General features: G+C 42.9%; 1 protein-coding gene across 1 annotated transcript; it reads right to left on the bottom strand.

Annotated features, from left to right (window-relative positions):
• Positions 1–8,198: 8,198 nt before the first annotated feature.
• LOC112265918 (adaptin ear-binding coat-associated protein 1-like) lies at positions 8,199–16,112 on the bottom strand. The gene is made up of 8 exons (XM_042294997.1): positions 15,875–16,112; positions 14,920–15,020; positions 13,129–13,233; positions 11,495–11,576; positions 11,148–11,256; positions 10,831–10,978; positions 9,322–9,418; positions 8,199–9,186 (listed from the first exon to the last, which is right to left on the bottom strand). The coding sequence occupies exons 1-8, from the start codon at positions 16,102–16,104 to the stop codon at positions 9,132–9,134; spliced, it is 927 nt and encodes a 308-aa protein (XP_042150931.1). The 5' UTR covers positions 16,105–16,112; the 3' UTR covers positions 8,199–9,131.
• Between the last annotated feature and the right edge of the window lie 240 nt (positions 16,113–16,352).

Below are 16,352 nucleotides of genomic sequence, written 5' to 3'. Positions count from 1 at the left end.
AACAGTGCAAATAATACAACAACAAATATAATGTGTGTGTTAGTGTGTCCGTGTGTGTGTGTGTCTGTGTGTTGAGTGGGTCAGTGTGTTAGAGTGTAAAAATCTGTCTGTGCGAGTGTGTCTGTGTGTCTGTGTGCTAGAGTGTGTCTGTGTGTGTGTCCACTCATCAATTTAGTTAGCTTGAGTAATCGGAGATGGTAGGGAGTTCCATGCAATCATTGCTCGTTTTGGACTTAAGGACTGTGAAGAGACTCCTGGTGGCATGTCTTGTGGGGTATGTATCAGTGTCTGAGCTGAATGTTATTTGATTATGCAGACAACCTGGAGTTTTCATTCCAGTAATTTCATAAAAACTAGAAGAGAAGCAAGTTAATTTCTCCTCAACCCTCAACCAGGAAAGACTGCATGTTGATGTTAGTTCTGTATGTGCAGTTAAGGGAAAGGCGTGCTGCTCTGTTTTGAGCCAGCTGCAGCTTTGCTAGGTCTTTCTTTGTTGCACTTGACCATATTACTGGTGGGATAATATCACCGTGTAGGTTACTATGTGTGTTATGCACTCGGATTGGTTGAACTTCTTTTTATTATTCCAAATGATTGGGGCAAAATCATTGTGCAATTTTTACCACTTTCTCAAATTAGAAAACAGTACAGAAATTCAACAGCTATGGGTTTAAGTGATCTTGAATCAGAGCAAGTACAGTACATCCCAAAGACCACCAGCTGGTCCTTACAAACAACTGATTTCATGATCAACCTTCCCAAGTCCTCCCATGTCACCCTGCTCCTCAGCACACTCCATTGGCATCCAGTCGAAGAACACAGCCACAACAAACTGAAGAATGTATTTTTTATTTTTACTTTTTTTTTTCTTCTTCAAATTTTCAAACAGACCATTTATATTTTCCAACGGGGCTATACATTTGGGTAGGTTTTTTTTCTCGCCTGAGTAGCCTCGTTTCACTGCCAAAAATACAATTAAACCACTTTGTCAAATACAGGTAGCCTAGTCAAATAATTAACATCCAATCACATTAACAGTTACTCTCACACGGGAATTCCACTAACGGTCCGTATGTAGCCAAACGTAGCTGCTGCTCATGTTGGTATCTGTACTGATGGCACAAAAGCCATGACAGGGAGACATAGTGGAGTGGTAACGCGCGTGCAAGCAGTTGCTCCCGACACCACTTGGGTACACTGCAGCATCCACTGAGAGGCCCTTGCTGCCAAGGGAATGCCTGACAGCTTGAAAGACGTTTTGGACACTACAGCTTGAAAGACGTTTTGGATACTACAGTGAAAATGGTTAACTTTGTTACAGCAAGGCCCCTGAACTCTTGTGTATTTTCTGCACAATGCAATGATATGGGAAGCGACCATGTAACGCTTTTACAACATACAGAAGTACGCTGGTTATCAAGGGGCAAAGTATTGACACGTTGTTTTGAATTGAGAGAAGAGCTTAAAGTTTTCTTTACTGACCATAATTTTCCCTTGTCTGAACTCTTCCATGATGACGAGTTTCTCACACGACTGGCCTATCTGGGTAATGTTTCTTCTCGCCTGAATGTTCTGAATCTAGGATTACAGGGACTCTCCGCAACTATATTCAATGTGCGGGACAAAATTGAGGCTATGATTAAGAAGTTGGAGCTCTTCTCTGTCTGCATTAACAAGGACAAAACACAGGTCTTTCCATCATCGTATGATTTTTATGTGCAAATGAACTCAAGCTTACAGACAATGTCAAATGTGAAATAGCGAAGCACCTGAGTGAGTTGGGTGCGCGATTGCACAGGTACTTTCCCAAAACGGATGACACAAACAACTTGATTCATTACCCCTTTCATGCCCTGCCTCCAGTCCACTTATCGATATCTGAACAAGAGAGCCTCATCGAAATTGCAACAAGCGGTTCTGTGAAAATTGAATTTAATCAGAAGCCACTGCCAGATTTCTGGATTGGGCTGCGCTCAGATTATCCTGCCTCGGCAAATCACGCTGTTGCCCTTAGCAACACCGTACCTATGTGAGAGTGGATTCTCAGCCCTCTCTAGCATTAAAAATAAATACTGTGTGTGGAAAATGATTTAAGACAGAGACTCTCTCCAATACAACCCAACATTGCAGAGTTATGTGCACCCTTTCAAGCACACCCTTCTCATTAACCTGTGGTTATTCACAATTTACAAACAAATAAGGTTTTATACGTAAAATGGTTAAATAAAGATTATTTTTACATTATTATTTGTGCCATGGTCCTATAAGAGCTCTTTGTCACTTCCCACGAGCCGGATTGTGACAAAAACGCACACTCATTCTTACGTTTAATAAATGTATCGTATAGTGTGTGTGTGGCAGACTTACAATGATGGCAAAAAACAACACATGAGAGTGCGCTGACCCTGGTGCTAGAGGCGGTACACAGCTGGAGGTTGAATGTTTAAAGCGGTACGGGACTATAAAAAGTTTGGGAACCACTGCACTGCAAGACCATGATACTTGCCTACGGAGCAGCAAGAACCTCCCCTCCCTACCTTCAGGCTATGCTCAAACCCAACACCCCAGCCTGAGCACTCCGTTCTGCCACCTCTAGTCTCTTGGTCGTCCCACCCCTACGGGGGTCAGCTCCCACTCAGACCAGTCAAATCTCTTCAATGGTGGAGCGAGCTTCTCCCTGAAACTAGGACAGCAGAGTCCATGCCCGTCTTCTGAATACAACTGAAACCCTACCTCTTCAAAGAGTATCTCAAATAAGTCTTTTTTTATGCAGTTGTCAATTTCCTACGAGCACTGACTTTGCGGATTACTTCCGTATTGGAGGAAAAATGTACTTACTACAGCGGTGAGTATGTGGTTTGTATCCCCTAGCTATCTTCAGATGAATGCACTTACTGTAAGTTGCTTTGGATAAAAATGTCTGCTAAATGACAAAAAGATCAATGTAAATGCAAGTGTTAAGTTCTGGGCCACAACACCCGATCCCCTTGTAAAACACTGAGGTTGAAGCCCCCAATGCCCGAAAGTCCTAAAATCACCACAGTGCAGCCCAGATGGGTAAACTTATGTGTAAAATGAACGCTATGTAGGTCACCCTACATGGGTTGTCCTTTGCGTGAATCCAAGAGTAAAAACCCCGGCTTTAGGAGCAAAACAAGGGGCCAAAAATGGCGTCAGAAAAGGGGCACCAGCCAGTAACCAATATATATGGACGGATAAAATAGTCATCATCTGGCAGGCTAACAGCACCAGGTTATAACCCACTTGGCCAAAACTCGTTAAACTCGTTAATAATGTCTCGTTAACGGCTCGGCAGTTTAATTAGGGTATTACATGTGAGAAGGAGAGGGGGCTGGGTCAGAAGGGGGGGCGAGAAGGATCGCTGCACAGCTCCAATACACTATTCCAACCGCGGCGCACTCCTGACATTTCACCTGATACGGAGTCATTAATGGTGTGTGCTTGTAAAAGTATGCTGAATTATGTGTGTGTCAGAGTGAGAGGGGGGAGGTGCGAGAAAGAAATGCATTTTTAGGTACATTGAAAATGTATTTTCTCGTGGCCACAACATCAGATCCCATGCTAACTAAATTAAAACCGATCGGACTCGTTTTTTGTCTCAGAGTTTCATTAATAGACATGTATTAAATGTTGACATACAATTTTACAAGACACATAAGGCGTCAGCCTCTCATGGGCAAGTTAATATTAGCATCCAGTAACTACAAGCCTGTTAATGGGCCTAGCACAAGACTAGTGCAGCCTGGCACTCTGTGGCCTGATACCTGAACCACCGACTGCCTTCGACCAGACCTGTGTTTGTGAGCCAACTTCAAAAATGATGGATGGAGGAGAAGAGAGAATTGGGATCAGAACTAGAATCTCATGTGCTTGTGTGGCACATAGGGAAGCGTGAAACGTAGTCCTCAGCCTGAAGTGGCCCCACTTGCACTCGGGAATAGCTAGCTATTCGAGTGGTGCCGATTGCTAAGATACTTCAAGAGGGTGGTCACGTGTGCTAGCAAGGCAGAAGTCCCGAGTTCGTGCCAGGTATGGGCCAAATAGGGAGGAAGTGGTACTCGCTAGGCAAGTAACGTGATGTCCTTTACACTTGTATAAAAATGCAAAAACTCTCAAATATAATTTGAAATAAAAGGCTGACGTAATAAAGCTACTTTTCAAAAAATGCTACGCAGTCACATCCTCCTGAAAGAGACTTTTATAATGTGTGTCAAATGTGTTTCAAAGATATTCTCAGAATAAATGGGGCTCTGAAAACACCTACATCAAACGCCTAAAGCGAAATACCGCACATTTATCCCAAAACTGTTTTGCGAAATAGACTACGACCTAGGTAAGTGGAATTGTGTTTTAAGAGGGCAATATCCTCTGTCACAACTAACCACCGCCACCAACCACTAACATTACAACTTTATAATGTAGGTCGGCGTAAGTCCCCAGTTAGCATGCTTCAAATTTGATGTCCAAATAAATCGCTGAAGTTCAATTCAAATTAAGTGACTTTTTGATGATTTGTGCATGAACTGTAAAGCATGCTAACTGGGGAACATGGACTTACATGGCTTTTGGTTAGAAAACGCTAATATCAGCCATTGGTGGCAGTGGCTAGTTGAACAAAACCAAAGTATGGATTGCAGTCATTTCTTGTGCATGCAGACAGTGGACAAAGTTAACAATTATGCTACATTTCCAATTTGGCTGAATTATCCCTTGAAATGTGAAAAATGTACAGATATTTGACACTGAGCATTGACACTGAATATGTCATCTTCAAAGCATTGACAGACTAATAGCATAGCAAGCCCCATTCCTCAGAACTAGGAGCACATGTGTATGAGCCACGTGTTGCCAATTGATCCGTGGGAACAATCTCCAGGGAAGGGTGGGGGAATGGAGACAGATGGATGAGGGTCAGTGGAAGACTGTACCTGTTCTCCTTTTTCCATCTCTCATTAGTCGTGTTATCCATCCATATCCGTCTATCGTTTGCTCTGTCAGCTAAAAGCGACCAGCCATGGAGAGATGATGCCCACCCCTCTGCCTGGGTCACATCAAGGCGGCAGGTAGCCGAGCGGTTAAGAGCATTGGGCCAGTAACCGAATGGTCACTGGTTTGACATACTTTTGACATACGTAAATGTACAACTTTAAATATGAAATGTCCTAATTTTTGTCCTTTATTTTGGGAAGCCATGTTTACTAACACCTTTGACATACAGCCCACACCTTGAAGGTAAAACATTGTCTTCATTTGAATGAACAGGCGAAACAACAAAATACAAATCTAACTTTCAAACATCATATTTTCAGATTTAAAAATGGTCAAACTATAAACATAATCCCGGAGCCATCTAGGTGAAAAATCTGTCGCTGTGCCCTTGAGCAAGGCACTTAACCCTAATTGCTCCTTAAAGTTTCTCTGGATAAGAGCATCTGCTAAATGACTCAAATGTAATGTAAAAAATGTATATCACCAGCAGCCAGTCATGGAGTCACGCTGACCCCCTTTCTCTCTACCACTTCTCTCTCTCTCGCTCTCACACTCGCTCTCTTAATTTACTTCCTGCCTCTGCCTGGCTCGTGTCAGTCTTATCTGTCTGTCCACGGTGTTCTTCACGTTATGTCCCCTTTGCCCATGTCCCCCTGACCCGGTTGTGTCAACTTGGTATTTGTGACGAATGTGTCGGGTCTGTTAACTTATCAACCTCGTGCTTCAGATAATGTCAGGTAGTTTTACGTGGGGGTCGGCGTCTGCCTGTGTTTGCCTTCAAGTCCCTGGTACAGTATGTAGGTGTGAGTAGATGTACTGAGGCTGGGGTGGCAGGTTAAAAAGCAGAGCATGTACAAAGCAGTTGAAAGAGGCTCCGCGGTGGTCAGCGTTGGGCTGTCCCCCTGGTGGTAGAAGTTGAGAGTTACACTAACTATTTACACTTCATGTAAATGTACAACTTCCACATTTTAATGTCCTAATTTTTGGAATGTCTTTTGTATTTTTGGAAGACATGTTTTTCGAACACCGTTGACATACATAAAAGGCAAAACACTGTCTACACTCTCATGAAGAGCGGAAACAACAAAATACAAAAGTCGTATTTTGAGATTGAAAAAAATGACAAATGCAATTACTTTAGTTTTTTGACCCTCTTCATCAAAGTCTAACCTTGTCTACCATGCATCGTCCATATGAAGGCGCAAAGACGCACGACTCCCGTTGAAGGTTTTTATTGCCACTTTCAGACGTCACGAGTAATGACGACTGAGGCAATAAATCGTGAGTACGCGTCTGGGGAAATTACAGTAGCTATGGAATGACTGGCTGCTGGTGAGCCATCTGAAACCGTGTTCTGGGGAAGGTAAACAAACACTTTTGACATGAGGCAACTTATTCAATCACAACAGCGTTCATCGATGTACAACAGCACATCCTCGACAACAATAGTTGCAGTTGTTACACATTCATATTACTCTGTGTTAGACAATCATCACTTCCCAGCCTGGTTGCCAGATTGGAGGAGTAGGCGGACACAGATCTGGCATCCCAGGCTACTTCTTTAAAACTCATACAAATGAAACATTGAAAAGCACTTTTGCGAATATCATTAGTTTTACACCTACAGTTGAAGTCGGAAGTTCACATACACTTAGGTTGGAGTCATTAAAACTTGTTTTTCAACTCCACAAATTTCTTGTTAACAAACTATAGTTTTGGCAAGTCGGTTAGGACATCTACTTTGTGCATGACACAAGTCATTTTTCCAACAATTGTTTACAGACAGATTATTTCACTTATAATTCACTGTATCACACTCCCAGTGGGTCAGACGTTTACATTCACTAATTTGACTGTGCCTTTAAACAGCTTGGAAAATTCCTGAAAATTATGTCATGGCTTTAGAAGCTTCTGATAGGCTAATTGACATCATTTGAGTCAATTTGAGGTGAACCTGTGGATGGATTTCAACGCCTACCTTGACATTTCAAGTGCTTCTTTGCTTGACATCATGGGAAAATCAAAAGAAATCAGCCAAGACCTCAGAAAAAGAATTGTAGACCTCCACAAGTCTGGTTCATCCTTGGGAACAATTTCCAAATGCCTGAAAGTACCACGTTCATCTGTACCAACAATAGTACGCAAGTATAAACACCATGGAGTCACGCAACTGTTATACCGCTCAGGAAGGAGACACATTCTGTCTCCTAGAAATGAACGTACTTTGGCGCGAAAAGTGCAAATCAATCCCAGAACAACAGCAAAGGACCTTGTGAAGATGCTGGAGGAAACAGGTACAAAAGTGTCTATATCCACAGTAAAACAAGTACTATATCGACATAACCTGAAAGGCCGATCAGCAAAGAAGAAGCCACTGCTCCAAAACCACCATAAAAAAGCCAGACTACTGTTTGCAACTGCACATGGGGACAAAGCTCGTATTCTTTGGAGAAATGTCCTCTGCTCTGATGAAACAAAAATAGATCTGTTTGGCCATAATGACCATTGTTATGTTTGGAGGAAAAAGGGGGAGGCTTGCAAGCCAAAGAACACCATCCCAACCGTGAAGCATGGTGGTGGCAGCATCATGTTGTGTGGGTGCTTTGCTGCAGAAGGGACTGGTGCACTTCACAAAATAGATGGCATCATGATGAAAGAAAATTATGTGGATATATTGAAGCAACACCTCAAGATATCAGTCAGGAAGTTAAAGCTTGGTTGCAAATGGTTCTTCCAAATGGACAATGACCCCAAGCATACTTCCAAAGTTGTGGCAAAATGGCTTAAGGACAACAAAGTCAAGGTATTGTAGTGGCCATCACAAAGCCCTGACCTCAATCCTATAGAAAATATGTGGGCAGAACTGAAAAAGCATGTGCAAGCAAGGAGGCCTACAAACCTGACTCAGTTACAGTAGCTCTGTCAAGAAGAATGGGCCAAAATTCATCCAACTTATTGTGGGAAGCTTGTGGAAAGCTACCCGAAACGTTTGACCCAAGTAAAAATCTTTAAAGGCAACAAAACCAAATACTAATTGAGTGTATGTAAACTTCTGACCCACTGGGAATGTGATGAAAGAAATAAAAGCTGAAAGAAATAATTCTCTACTATTATACTGACATTTCACATTCTTCAAATAAAGTGGTGATCCTAACTGACCTAAGACAGGGAATCTTTACTAGGAGTAAATGTCAGGAATTGTGAAAAACTTGTGTATGTAAAAAAAGGTGTATGTAAACATCCGACTTCAACTGTATGTTCTTTTCATTACAAGTAGGGATTTTTACCCATTTTCATCCAATGTACACTACATCACAACTACCTACTTACAAATGGACTGTAGAGGGCTGTGTCAAGTCCTCTGCAGCAAAGTTAACAAGAATACATGCTCTTCCCTCTTTAAAACAGGCCAAGTGTGAGGCAGTCAGTACAATGGAAACAGATAAGGTCATCAATATGAGCCCTATTCCGGTTCTCCCCCTTCACCCAAAAAAAGCCTATAGTTTGCATGCAATCATAAGGAATATGATCGATTCCCTCCAGCCAATGCATACGCTCATCCAATGCTTTAAAATCATTGAGGGGGAGTGAACGATTGCACACTGAGGAGAACGGGGGAGGGGAAAAAATTGGGCGAGTGTCTGAGCCATTCCTTTTCACAATTATTTGCTACGAATGCTGTTCCCTATTATGATCAGAGGCAAACCCTATGGGAAAGATTGTCATTCCCTATGGGTTCCCCTCTCTAAAAATCAAGTATGTAGGGATGTTTAGGTAAACACTAACAAGAGGTTGCCGGGTAAAAAACAGTACTGTAAAATTGCTGCTACTGAAGATCCTATCATCATAGCCCTTAGGATATATTGCAGACCTTCCATAAAGCTCATATGACCAAATATTGAATATTTGCATTATTATCCCGAATATTACTTTATTATTCTTTTTTTTGTTACTTTGGGAGGAGATTGTAGTGTACGTCCATTCTTAGATTTGATGAAGACTTTCTAGACGTACATGGTGTTCTTCGTCTCTTGGAAAGTTTGCTTTGACTGTGTTTGTAGCGACGGAGGGAGGCGTTGCGTTCAGCGGTGGAGACCAATGAGAAAGGCGATGATGTGGACTCAAAACTGGCCCCAATTCGGCGTGTGCTCTTGTCGCGATGTTGGAGGGAGCGAACTGAAGATAAAGAGACTATTTTTACAGTCTGATTGATTCATAGCAATGCTGGTATGACAGTATATCAGTATGTCATAGCATAACAAGACAAAAAAGCTCAAATAAGCTCCGTCACAGACAGTTCTAACAAGTTACCTTGCAGGAGAGGAGAAGTCTCCCCAAAGATCACTGCTGGGGTTGGATGATTGGACCACAGTGTTGGAGTTACTACTGTCCAGATCTAGCAAACAGCCTAGAGAAAGAGAGAGAGAGAGAGAAAAACTTCTGAAATGTTTGTGTTTATGTTAATTTGTGATTGCCAAAGCAAGTGAAATAAACAATGGTAACATGTTTCCATGCCAATAAAGCCCCTTTGAATTGAGAGAGAGACACACGACAGAGAGAGAGACAGAGAGAGAAAATGAACAATCAAAGCTACACTACATGGCCAAAAGCTATACTACAGGGACACTACATGTTCGTCAGACATCTCATTTCAAAATCATGGGCATTAATATGGAGTTTGTCTGCTATAACAGCCTCCACTCTTCTGGGAAGGCTTCCCACTAGATGTTGGAACATTGCTGTGGAGACTTGCTTCCATTGAGCAACGATAGCATTAGTGAGGTCGGGCACTGATGTTGGGTGATTATGCCTGGTTCACAGTCGGTGTTCCAATTCATCCCAAAAGGTGTTCAATGGAGTTGAGGTCAGGCCAGTCAAGTTCTTCCACACCGATTTCAACAAACCATTTCCGTATGGATCTCACTTTGTGCACAGGGGCATTGTCATGCTGAAACAGAAAAGGGCCTTCCCCAACCTGTGGCCACAAAGTAGGAAGCACAGAATCGTCTAGAATACCATTGTATGCTGTAGCGTTAAGATTTCCCTTCACTGGGAAGAATGGGCCCAGCCCGGACCGTGAAAAGCAGCCCCAGATCATTATTACTCCTCCACTATGCATTGGGGCAGGTAGTGTTCTCCTGGCATCCGCTATAACTCCGATTTGTCCGTCGGACTGCCAGATGGTGAAGCGTGATTCATCACCCCAGAGAACGCCTTTCCACTGCTTCAATTCTGTCCAGTTTTAAACCACTGCAGCTGACACTGGGCATTGCGCATGGTGATATTAGGCTTTTGTGAGGCAGCTCGGCCATGGAAAGCCATTTCATGAAGCTCCCCATGAACAGTTCTTGTGCTAACGTTGCTTCCAGGAGGCGGTTTGGAAGCGAGTGTTGCAACCGAGGACAGACAATTTTTATGTGCTAGGTGGTTCAGCACTCGGCGGTCCCGTTCTGAGAGCTTGTGTGGTTTACCACCTCGCGGATGAGCCGGTGTTGCTCCTAGACGTTTCCACTTCACAATAACAGCACTTATAGTTGACCGGGGCAGCTCTAGCAGGGCAGATATTTGTGCCAACTGACTTGTTGGTAAGGTGGCATCCTTTGAAGGTGCTACGTTGAAAGTCATACTGCGGGCCAATCTACTGCCAATGTTTGTCTATGGAGATTGTATGGCTGTGTGATCGATTTTATACACCTGTCAGCAATGGGAGTGGCTGAAATAGCCGAATCCACTAATGTGGCCATGTAGTTTACCAATCAAAGCTTTATTTAGCTATAGAGAAGTTTATCAAGGCTTTATTGAGAGTTTTAACTGGTGTACCTGTATCTGAGCCTCCTGTTTGAGGCACAGTGTTGTGATTGGAGAAGGCAGAGGAAGGAGGAGGAGCCATCTTTCCTTTTGGTGGCGGCGGTAGGAGACCGAGCCCACCTGCCCCCTGTGGGCGTGGCTTATCCCTCTTTTTGCCTTGCTTGAAGAGAGAAAGGATGAGAGAGAAAAAAAGATTGGAATTCTGAAGGAATATTGGTGTTGGGGAAAAGCCAAATGGCCAATCCCAAACAGACCCCAGCGGCAAAGGCTAGGATTTTGTTATACAATTTCTACAAGAATGATCTAGTTCAATTGTGCTAGGTCTTTACCCCAATATTAAGGGTGATGGTTTGTCCGTCTTTAAATCCCAAGTCCAGCTTTGGTCCCAAAGCTGCCCCCTGAGGGTTTTTGCTGATCTCATTCTCTTGTTTCACCCACCTGTAACACACACAATATTGACTGCACTGACACAGGAAAAAGCACTGTAACATCAGCTGTTTTGAAAACTGCAGCATCTGGAACAAGCAAACTCAATGACACGTTGTTTTGGCTGGCAACTTCTGCTGCAGACAGACCACAGTACGTGTGTTTGTTATCAGTGGGAGATGGTGAAGCAGCAATGTGTGAGTGCCTTGATAGTCACACTGTCCCTGGAGTGGCCCCTTCCATCACTTACTTAAAGTGGTCCTGCAAAGACACGTTGAAGTCAAAAGAGTCCCCTCTGTCTGCGAATCCAACGCCAATAAACGCACTGCGGCCTGGGAGAGTAGGTTGACATAGCTGTATGAGTTCACTGACATCGAGATGACATGCAGGACCAGTCAAAAGTTTAGACACACCTTCTCATTCCAGGGTTTCCTTTAATTTGGACTATTTTCTACATTGTAGAATAATAGTGAAGACATCAAAACTATGAAATAACACATATGGAATCATGTAGTAACCAAGAAAAGTGTTTAAACAAATCATAATATATTTTATATTTGAGATTCTTCAAAGTAGCCACCCTTTACCTTGATGACAGCTTTGCACACTATTGGCATTCTCTCACGCTTTTCAATTAACAGGTGTGCCTTGTAAAAAGTTAATTTGTGGAATTTCTTTCCTTCTTAATGCGTTTGAGAAGATAGCCCTATTTGGTATACAGAAGATATCCCTAGTTGGTAAAAGACCAAGTCCATACAGTTCTAATAGAAATGACAGTCCATCATTACTTTAAGACATGGTCAGTCAATCTGGAACATTTCAAGAACTTCGAAAGTTTCTTCAAGGGCAGTCGCAAAAAAACATCAAGCGCTGTGATGAAACTGGATCTCATGAGGACCGCCACAGGAAAGGAAGATCCAAAGTTATCTTTGCTGCAGAGGATAAGTTCATTAGAGTTACCAGCCTCAGAAATTGCAGCCCAACTAAATGTTTCACAGAGTTCAAGTAACAGACACATCTCAACATCAACTGTCCAGAGGAGACTGCGTGAATCAGGCCTTCATGGTCGAATTGCTGCAAAGAAACCACTACTAAAAGGACACCAATAATAAGAAGAGACTTGCTTGGGTCAAGAAACACAAGCAATGGACATTAGACTGGTGGAAATCTGTCCTTGAGTCTAATGAATCCGAATTTGAGAATTTCTGTTCCAACTGCTGTGTCTCTGTGAGACGCAGAGTAGGTGAACGGATGATCTCTGCATGTGTTGTTCCCACCGTGAAGCATGGAGGAGGTGTGATGGTGCTTTGCTGGTGACACTGTTAGTGATTTATTTAGAATTCAAGGCACACTAACCAGCATGGCTACCACAGCAGGAAAAGCAGCCAACAAGTGCTCAGCATATGTGGTAACTCCTTCAAGAATAAAAGAAAAGCATTCCAGGTGAAGGTGGTTGAAAGCCAAGAGTGTGCAAAGCTGTCACCAAGGCAAAGGCTGACTACTTTGAAGAATCTCAAATATAAAAATATCTTTTGATTTGTTTAACACTTTTTTGGTTACTACATGATTCCATATGTGTTATGTCATAGTTTTTGAAGACTTCACTATTATTCTACATGATAGAAATGGTCAAAATAAAGAAAAACCCTTGAATGTGTCGGCGTGTGCAGACTTTTGACTGGTACTGTAAGTGTAGAGTAAATTTACATTTGAGGAGAGCTGAAAAACTCTATGAGCGCACTGTGATCAGAAAGAATGTGTTGACATAGACTGATGAGAGTACTAAAACCTGCTAAAGGAGGCTGACATAACACTATATGACTTGTGTAAAAGGCTGACATAGCTATGAAGGCACAGTGAGGAGTTTTTCACTCATACACACACCATTATCATCCTGTATTCGCAGGACAAAGTAGCGACTGGAGTCGCTTACGGTTTCAACTGCGATGCCGGGATACTCTGTGACAGGGGCCTGAGCAAACAGCTCCCCTGCAGGATGGCAGGAGAAACACAATCATAATAATAAACCACACAGATATGCTGTATGAAGTTAATTTTACTAGCTACACTGGGGAGAACAAGTATTTGATACACTGCCGATTTTGCAGGTTTTCCTACTTACAAAGCATGTAGAGGTCTGTAATTTTTTATCATAGGTACACTTCAACTGTGAGAGACGGAATACAAAAATCCAGAAAAACACATTGTATGATTTTTAAGTAATTAATTTGCATTTTATTGCATGACATAAGTATTTGATACATCAGAAAAGCAGAACTTAATATTTGGTACAGAAACCTTTGTTTGCAATTACAGAGATCATATGTTTCCTGTAGTTCTTGACCAGGTTTGCACACACTGCAGCAGGGATTTTGGCCCACTCCTCCATACAGACCTCCAGATCCTTCAGGTTTCAGGTTTCACTCCAGGACCTTGAGATGCTTCTTATGGAGCCACTCCTTAGTTGCCCTGGCTGTGTGTTTTGGGTCGTTGTCATGCTGGAAGACCCAGCCACGATCCATCTTCAGGGCTCTTTCTGATTGAAGGAGGTTGTTGGCCAAGATCTCGCAATACATGGCCCCATCCATTCTCCCCTCAATACCGTGCAGTCGTCCTGTCCCCTTTGCAGAAAAGCATCCCCAAAGAATGATGTTTCCACCTCCATGCTTCACGGTTGGGATGGTGTTCTTGGGGTTGTACTCATCCTTCTTCTTCCTCCAAACACGTCGAGTGGAGTTTAGACCAAAAAGCTCTATTTTTGTCTCATCAGCCACATGACCTCCCATTCCTCCTCTGAATCATCCAGATGGTCATTGGCAAACTTCAGACGGGCCTGGACATGCGCTGGCTTGAGCAGGGGGACCTTGCGTGTGCTGCAGTATTTTAATCCATGACGGAGTAGTGTGTTACTAATGGTTTTCTATGAGACTGTGGTCCCAACTCTCTTCAGGTCATTGACCAGGTCCTGCTGTGTAGTTCTAGGCTGATCCCTCACCTTCCTCATGATCATTGATGCCCCACCAGGTGAGATCTTGCATGAAGCCCCAGACCGAGGGTGATTGACCGTCATCTTGAACTTATTCCATTTTCTAATAATTGCGCCAACAGTTGTTGCCTTCTCACCAAGCTGCTTGCCTATTGTCCTGTAGCCCATCCCAGCCTTGTGCAGGTCTACAGTTTTATCCCTGATGTCCTTACACAGCTCTCTGGTCTGGACCATTGTGGAGAGGTTGGAGTCTGTTTGATTGAGTGTGTGGACAGGTGTCTTTTATACAGGTAACAAGTTCAAACAGGTGCAGTTAATATAGGTAATGAGTGGAGAACAGGAGGGATTCTTAAAGAAAAACTAACAGGTCTGTGAGTGACAGATTTCTTTTTGGTTGGTAGGTGATCAAATACTTATGTGATTTTTTTTTTTCAACTTCACAGTTGAAGAAGTGTACCTATGATAAAAATTACAGACCTCTACATGCTTTGTAAGTTGGAAAACCTGCAAAATCGGCAGTGTATCAAATACTTGTTGGGACAAAGGGGCACCTGTGCCACACACACACACACACACACACACACACACACACACACACACACACACACAGACACACACACACACACACACACACACACACACACACACACACACACACACACACACACACGGTTTCATGACTCTCACACCTGAGACTTTGTCTTCCAGTTTGATGTAGGCCACTTTCCCCTTCGCAGTTATCCGCATGCGCCCTGACCAATCGGGCACGTCCAGCTTCCAGTCTGCTGCCCTACAGGAAATACCCAGGTCAGAGGTAGCCAATAACAAGGCAAAACAGGGAGTAGGTCAGAAGGTCAGTAAACAGTGCCTATTCCAACTGTTCTCAGACCAGCTTTTGTAACAAATAGTACTGTACAATATGGAGAGAATTCTGAATTGACCCAATTGTCTTGTTCTTATAGTTCCTGAAGGTGGAAGCAAGACTATTATGAAGATCACAAACCCCAATTAATAGCATACCAGATAATGTACGGTTTTAGAGAATTTCAATTAAAACCATTTAGCCTACAGTTAACTGGACCACACACATATAACCAGACTGAAAACAGTAGTCTGCTGAAACTACTCTACTTTCTCTCTCGCAGCTGGCACTGTTCGCTTTAGATGCCTTTAATATACATTGGTTTCATTATTTGAGCTATTCTGTAATCAATTTTACTATCATAATAGGACTGGTGTAGAATGATCGGGAGCCTTGTATTATAGGCCCAATGATATCAGGCTATTTATCACCTAATATACATCCATATAACATTTGCTGTCAATACATGTTATGGTTAAACTATGCTGATAAACAGCACACGCAAATACACATATCAGGCCCATTCACTGTCGATTCATCCGCACTGATAGTGCCAGCCTTGCGAGAGTAACATCAATATTACCAATGGAGCGGAATAATTAGAGAGTCGTAGGCCTACGCAAAACAAATATTAAACACACGTCGACTCCTGTTAACATCCACTTAGCGCTCAGACAGATAGTGCTGCATCGTGTGTGTGCGCCTATGACCACAGATAGAACCACCGGCACCGCGGTTTTTTGTCCATCACCCCAAATATGGGCCAACCCTTTATATTTTACCTGTATCCACGATTTGTAGCCCTCGGTGGTATTCGATAAACGTTGACGTCGGGTTTAACGCAAAGGATCGACTCGTATTCGCCCTCGGTCGACATCTTGATGTAAATTAAATTGATGTGTGGCTTATTTATAGTTCCTTTCGTTTTTTGCGAGTGGCCTATATACTCACAATACGGCGATGACGTGATGGGGATTCCAGAGCGGAGTTTGTGCTCCATCAATGGGTGCATTGACCCTGCGCACATCCCCCAATGTTTTAAGGCAGCATCCCTCTTCCAATAATATGTATAATAGGCTAGATGTGTAAGCACCCAATAGATGGCATTGGTAAATATGGCAAACATCTGTTCATGTATACTTTTGAGACCCAGAAAATGCTCAATAAACACGTACTTTATGAGAAACAGGCAAGACGGCTCCCAAGAATAATCAGTTCATTTGTGGACAAAACAAAGAAGCAAACATAGTATTTGTTTCA

The sequence above is a fragment of the Oncorhynchus tshawytscha genome, linkage group LG13 (genome assembly GCF_018296145.1).
Source record: "Oncorhynchus tshawytscha isolate Ot180627B linkage group LG13, Otsh_v2.0, whole genome shotgun sequence".
Taxonomy (NCBI): domain Eukaryota; kingdom Metazoa; phylum Chordata; class Actinopteri; order Salmoniformes; family Salmonidae; genus Oncorhynchus; species Oncorhynchus tshawytscha.
Note: the sequence above shows the minus strand (reverse complement) of the source record. Positions and strands in the feature narration are given on the sequence as shown.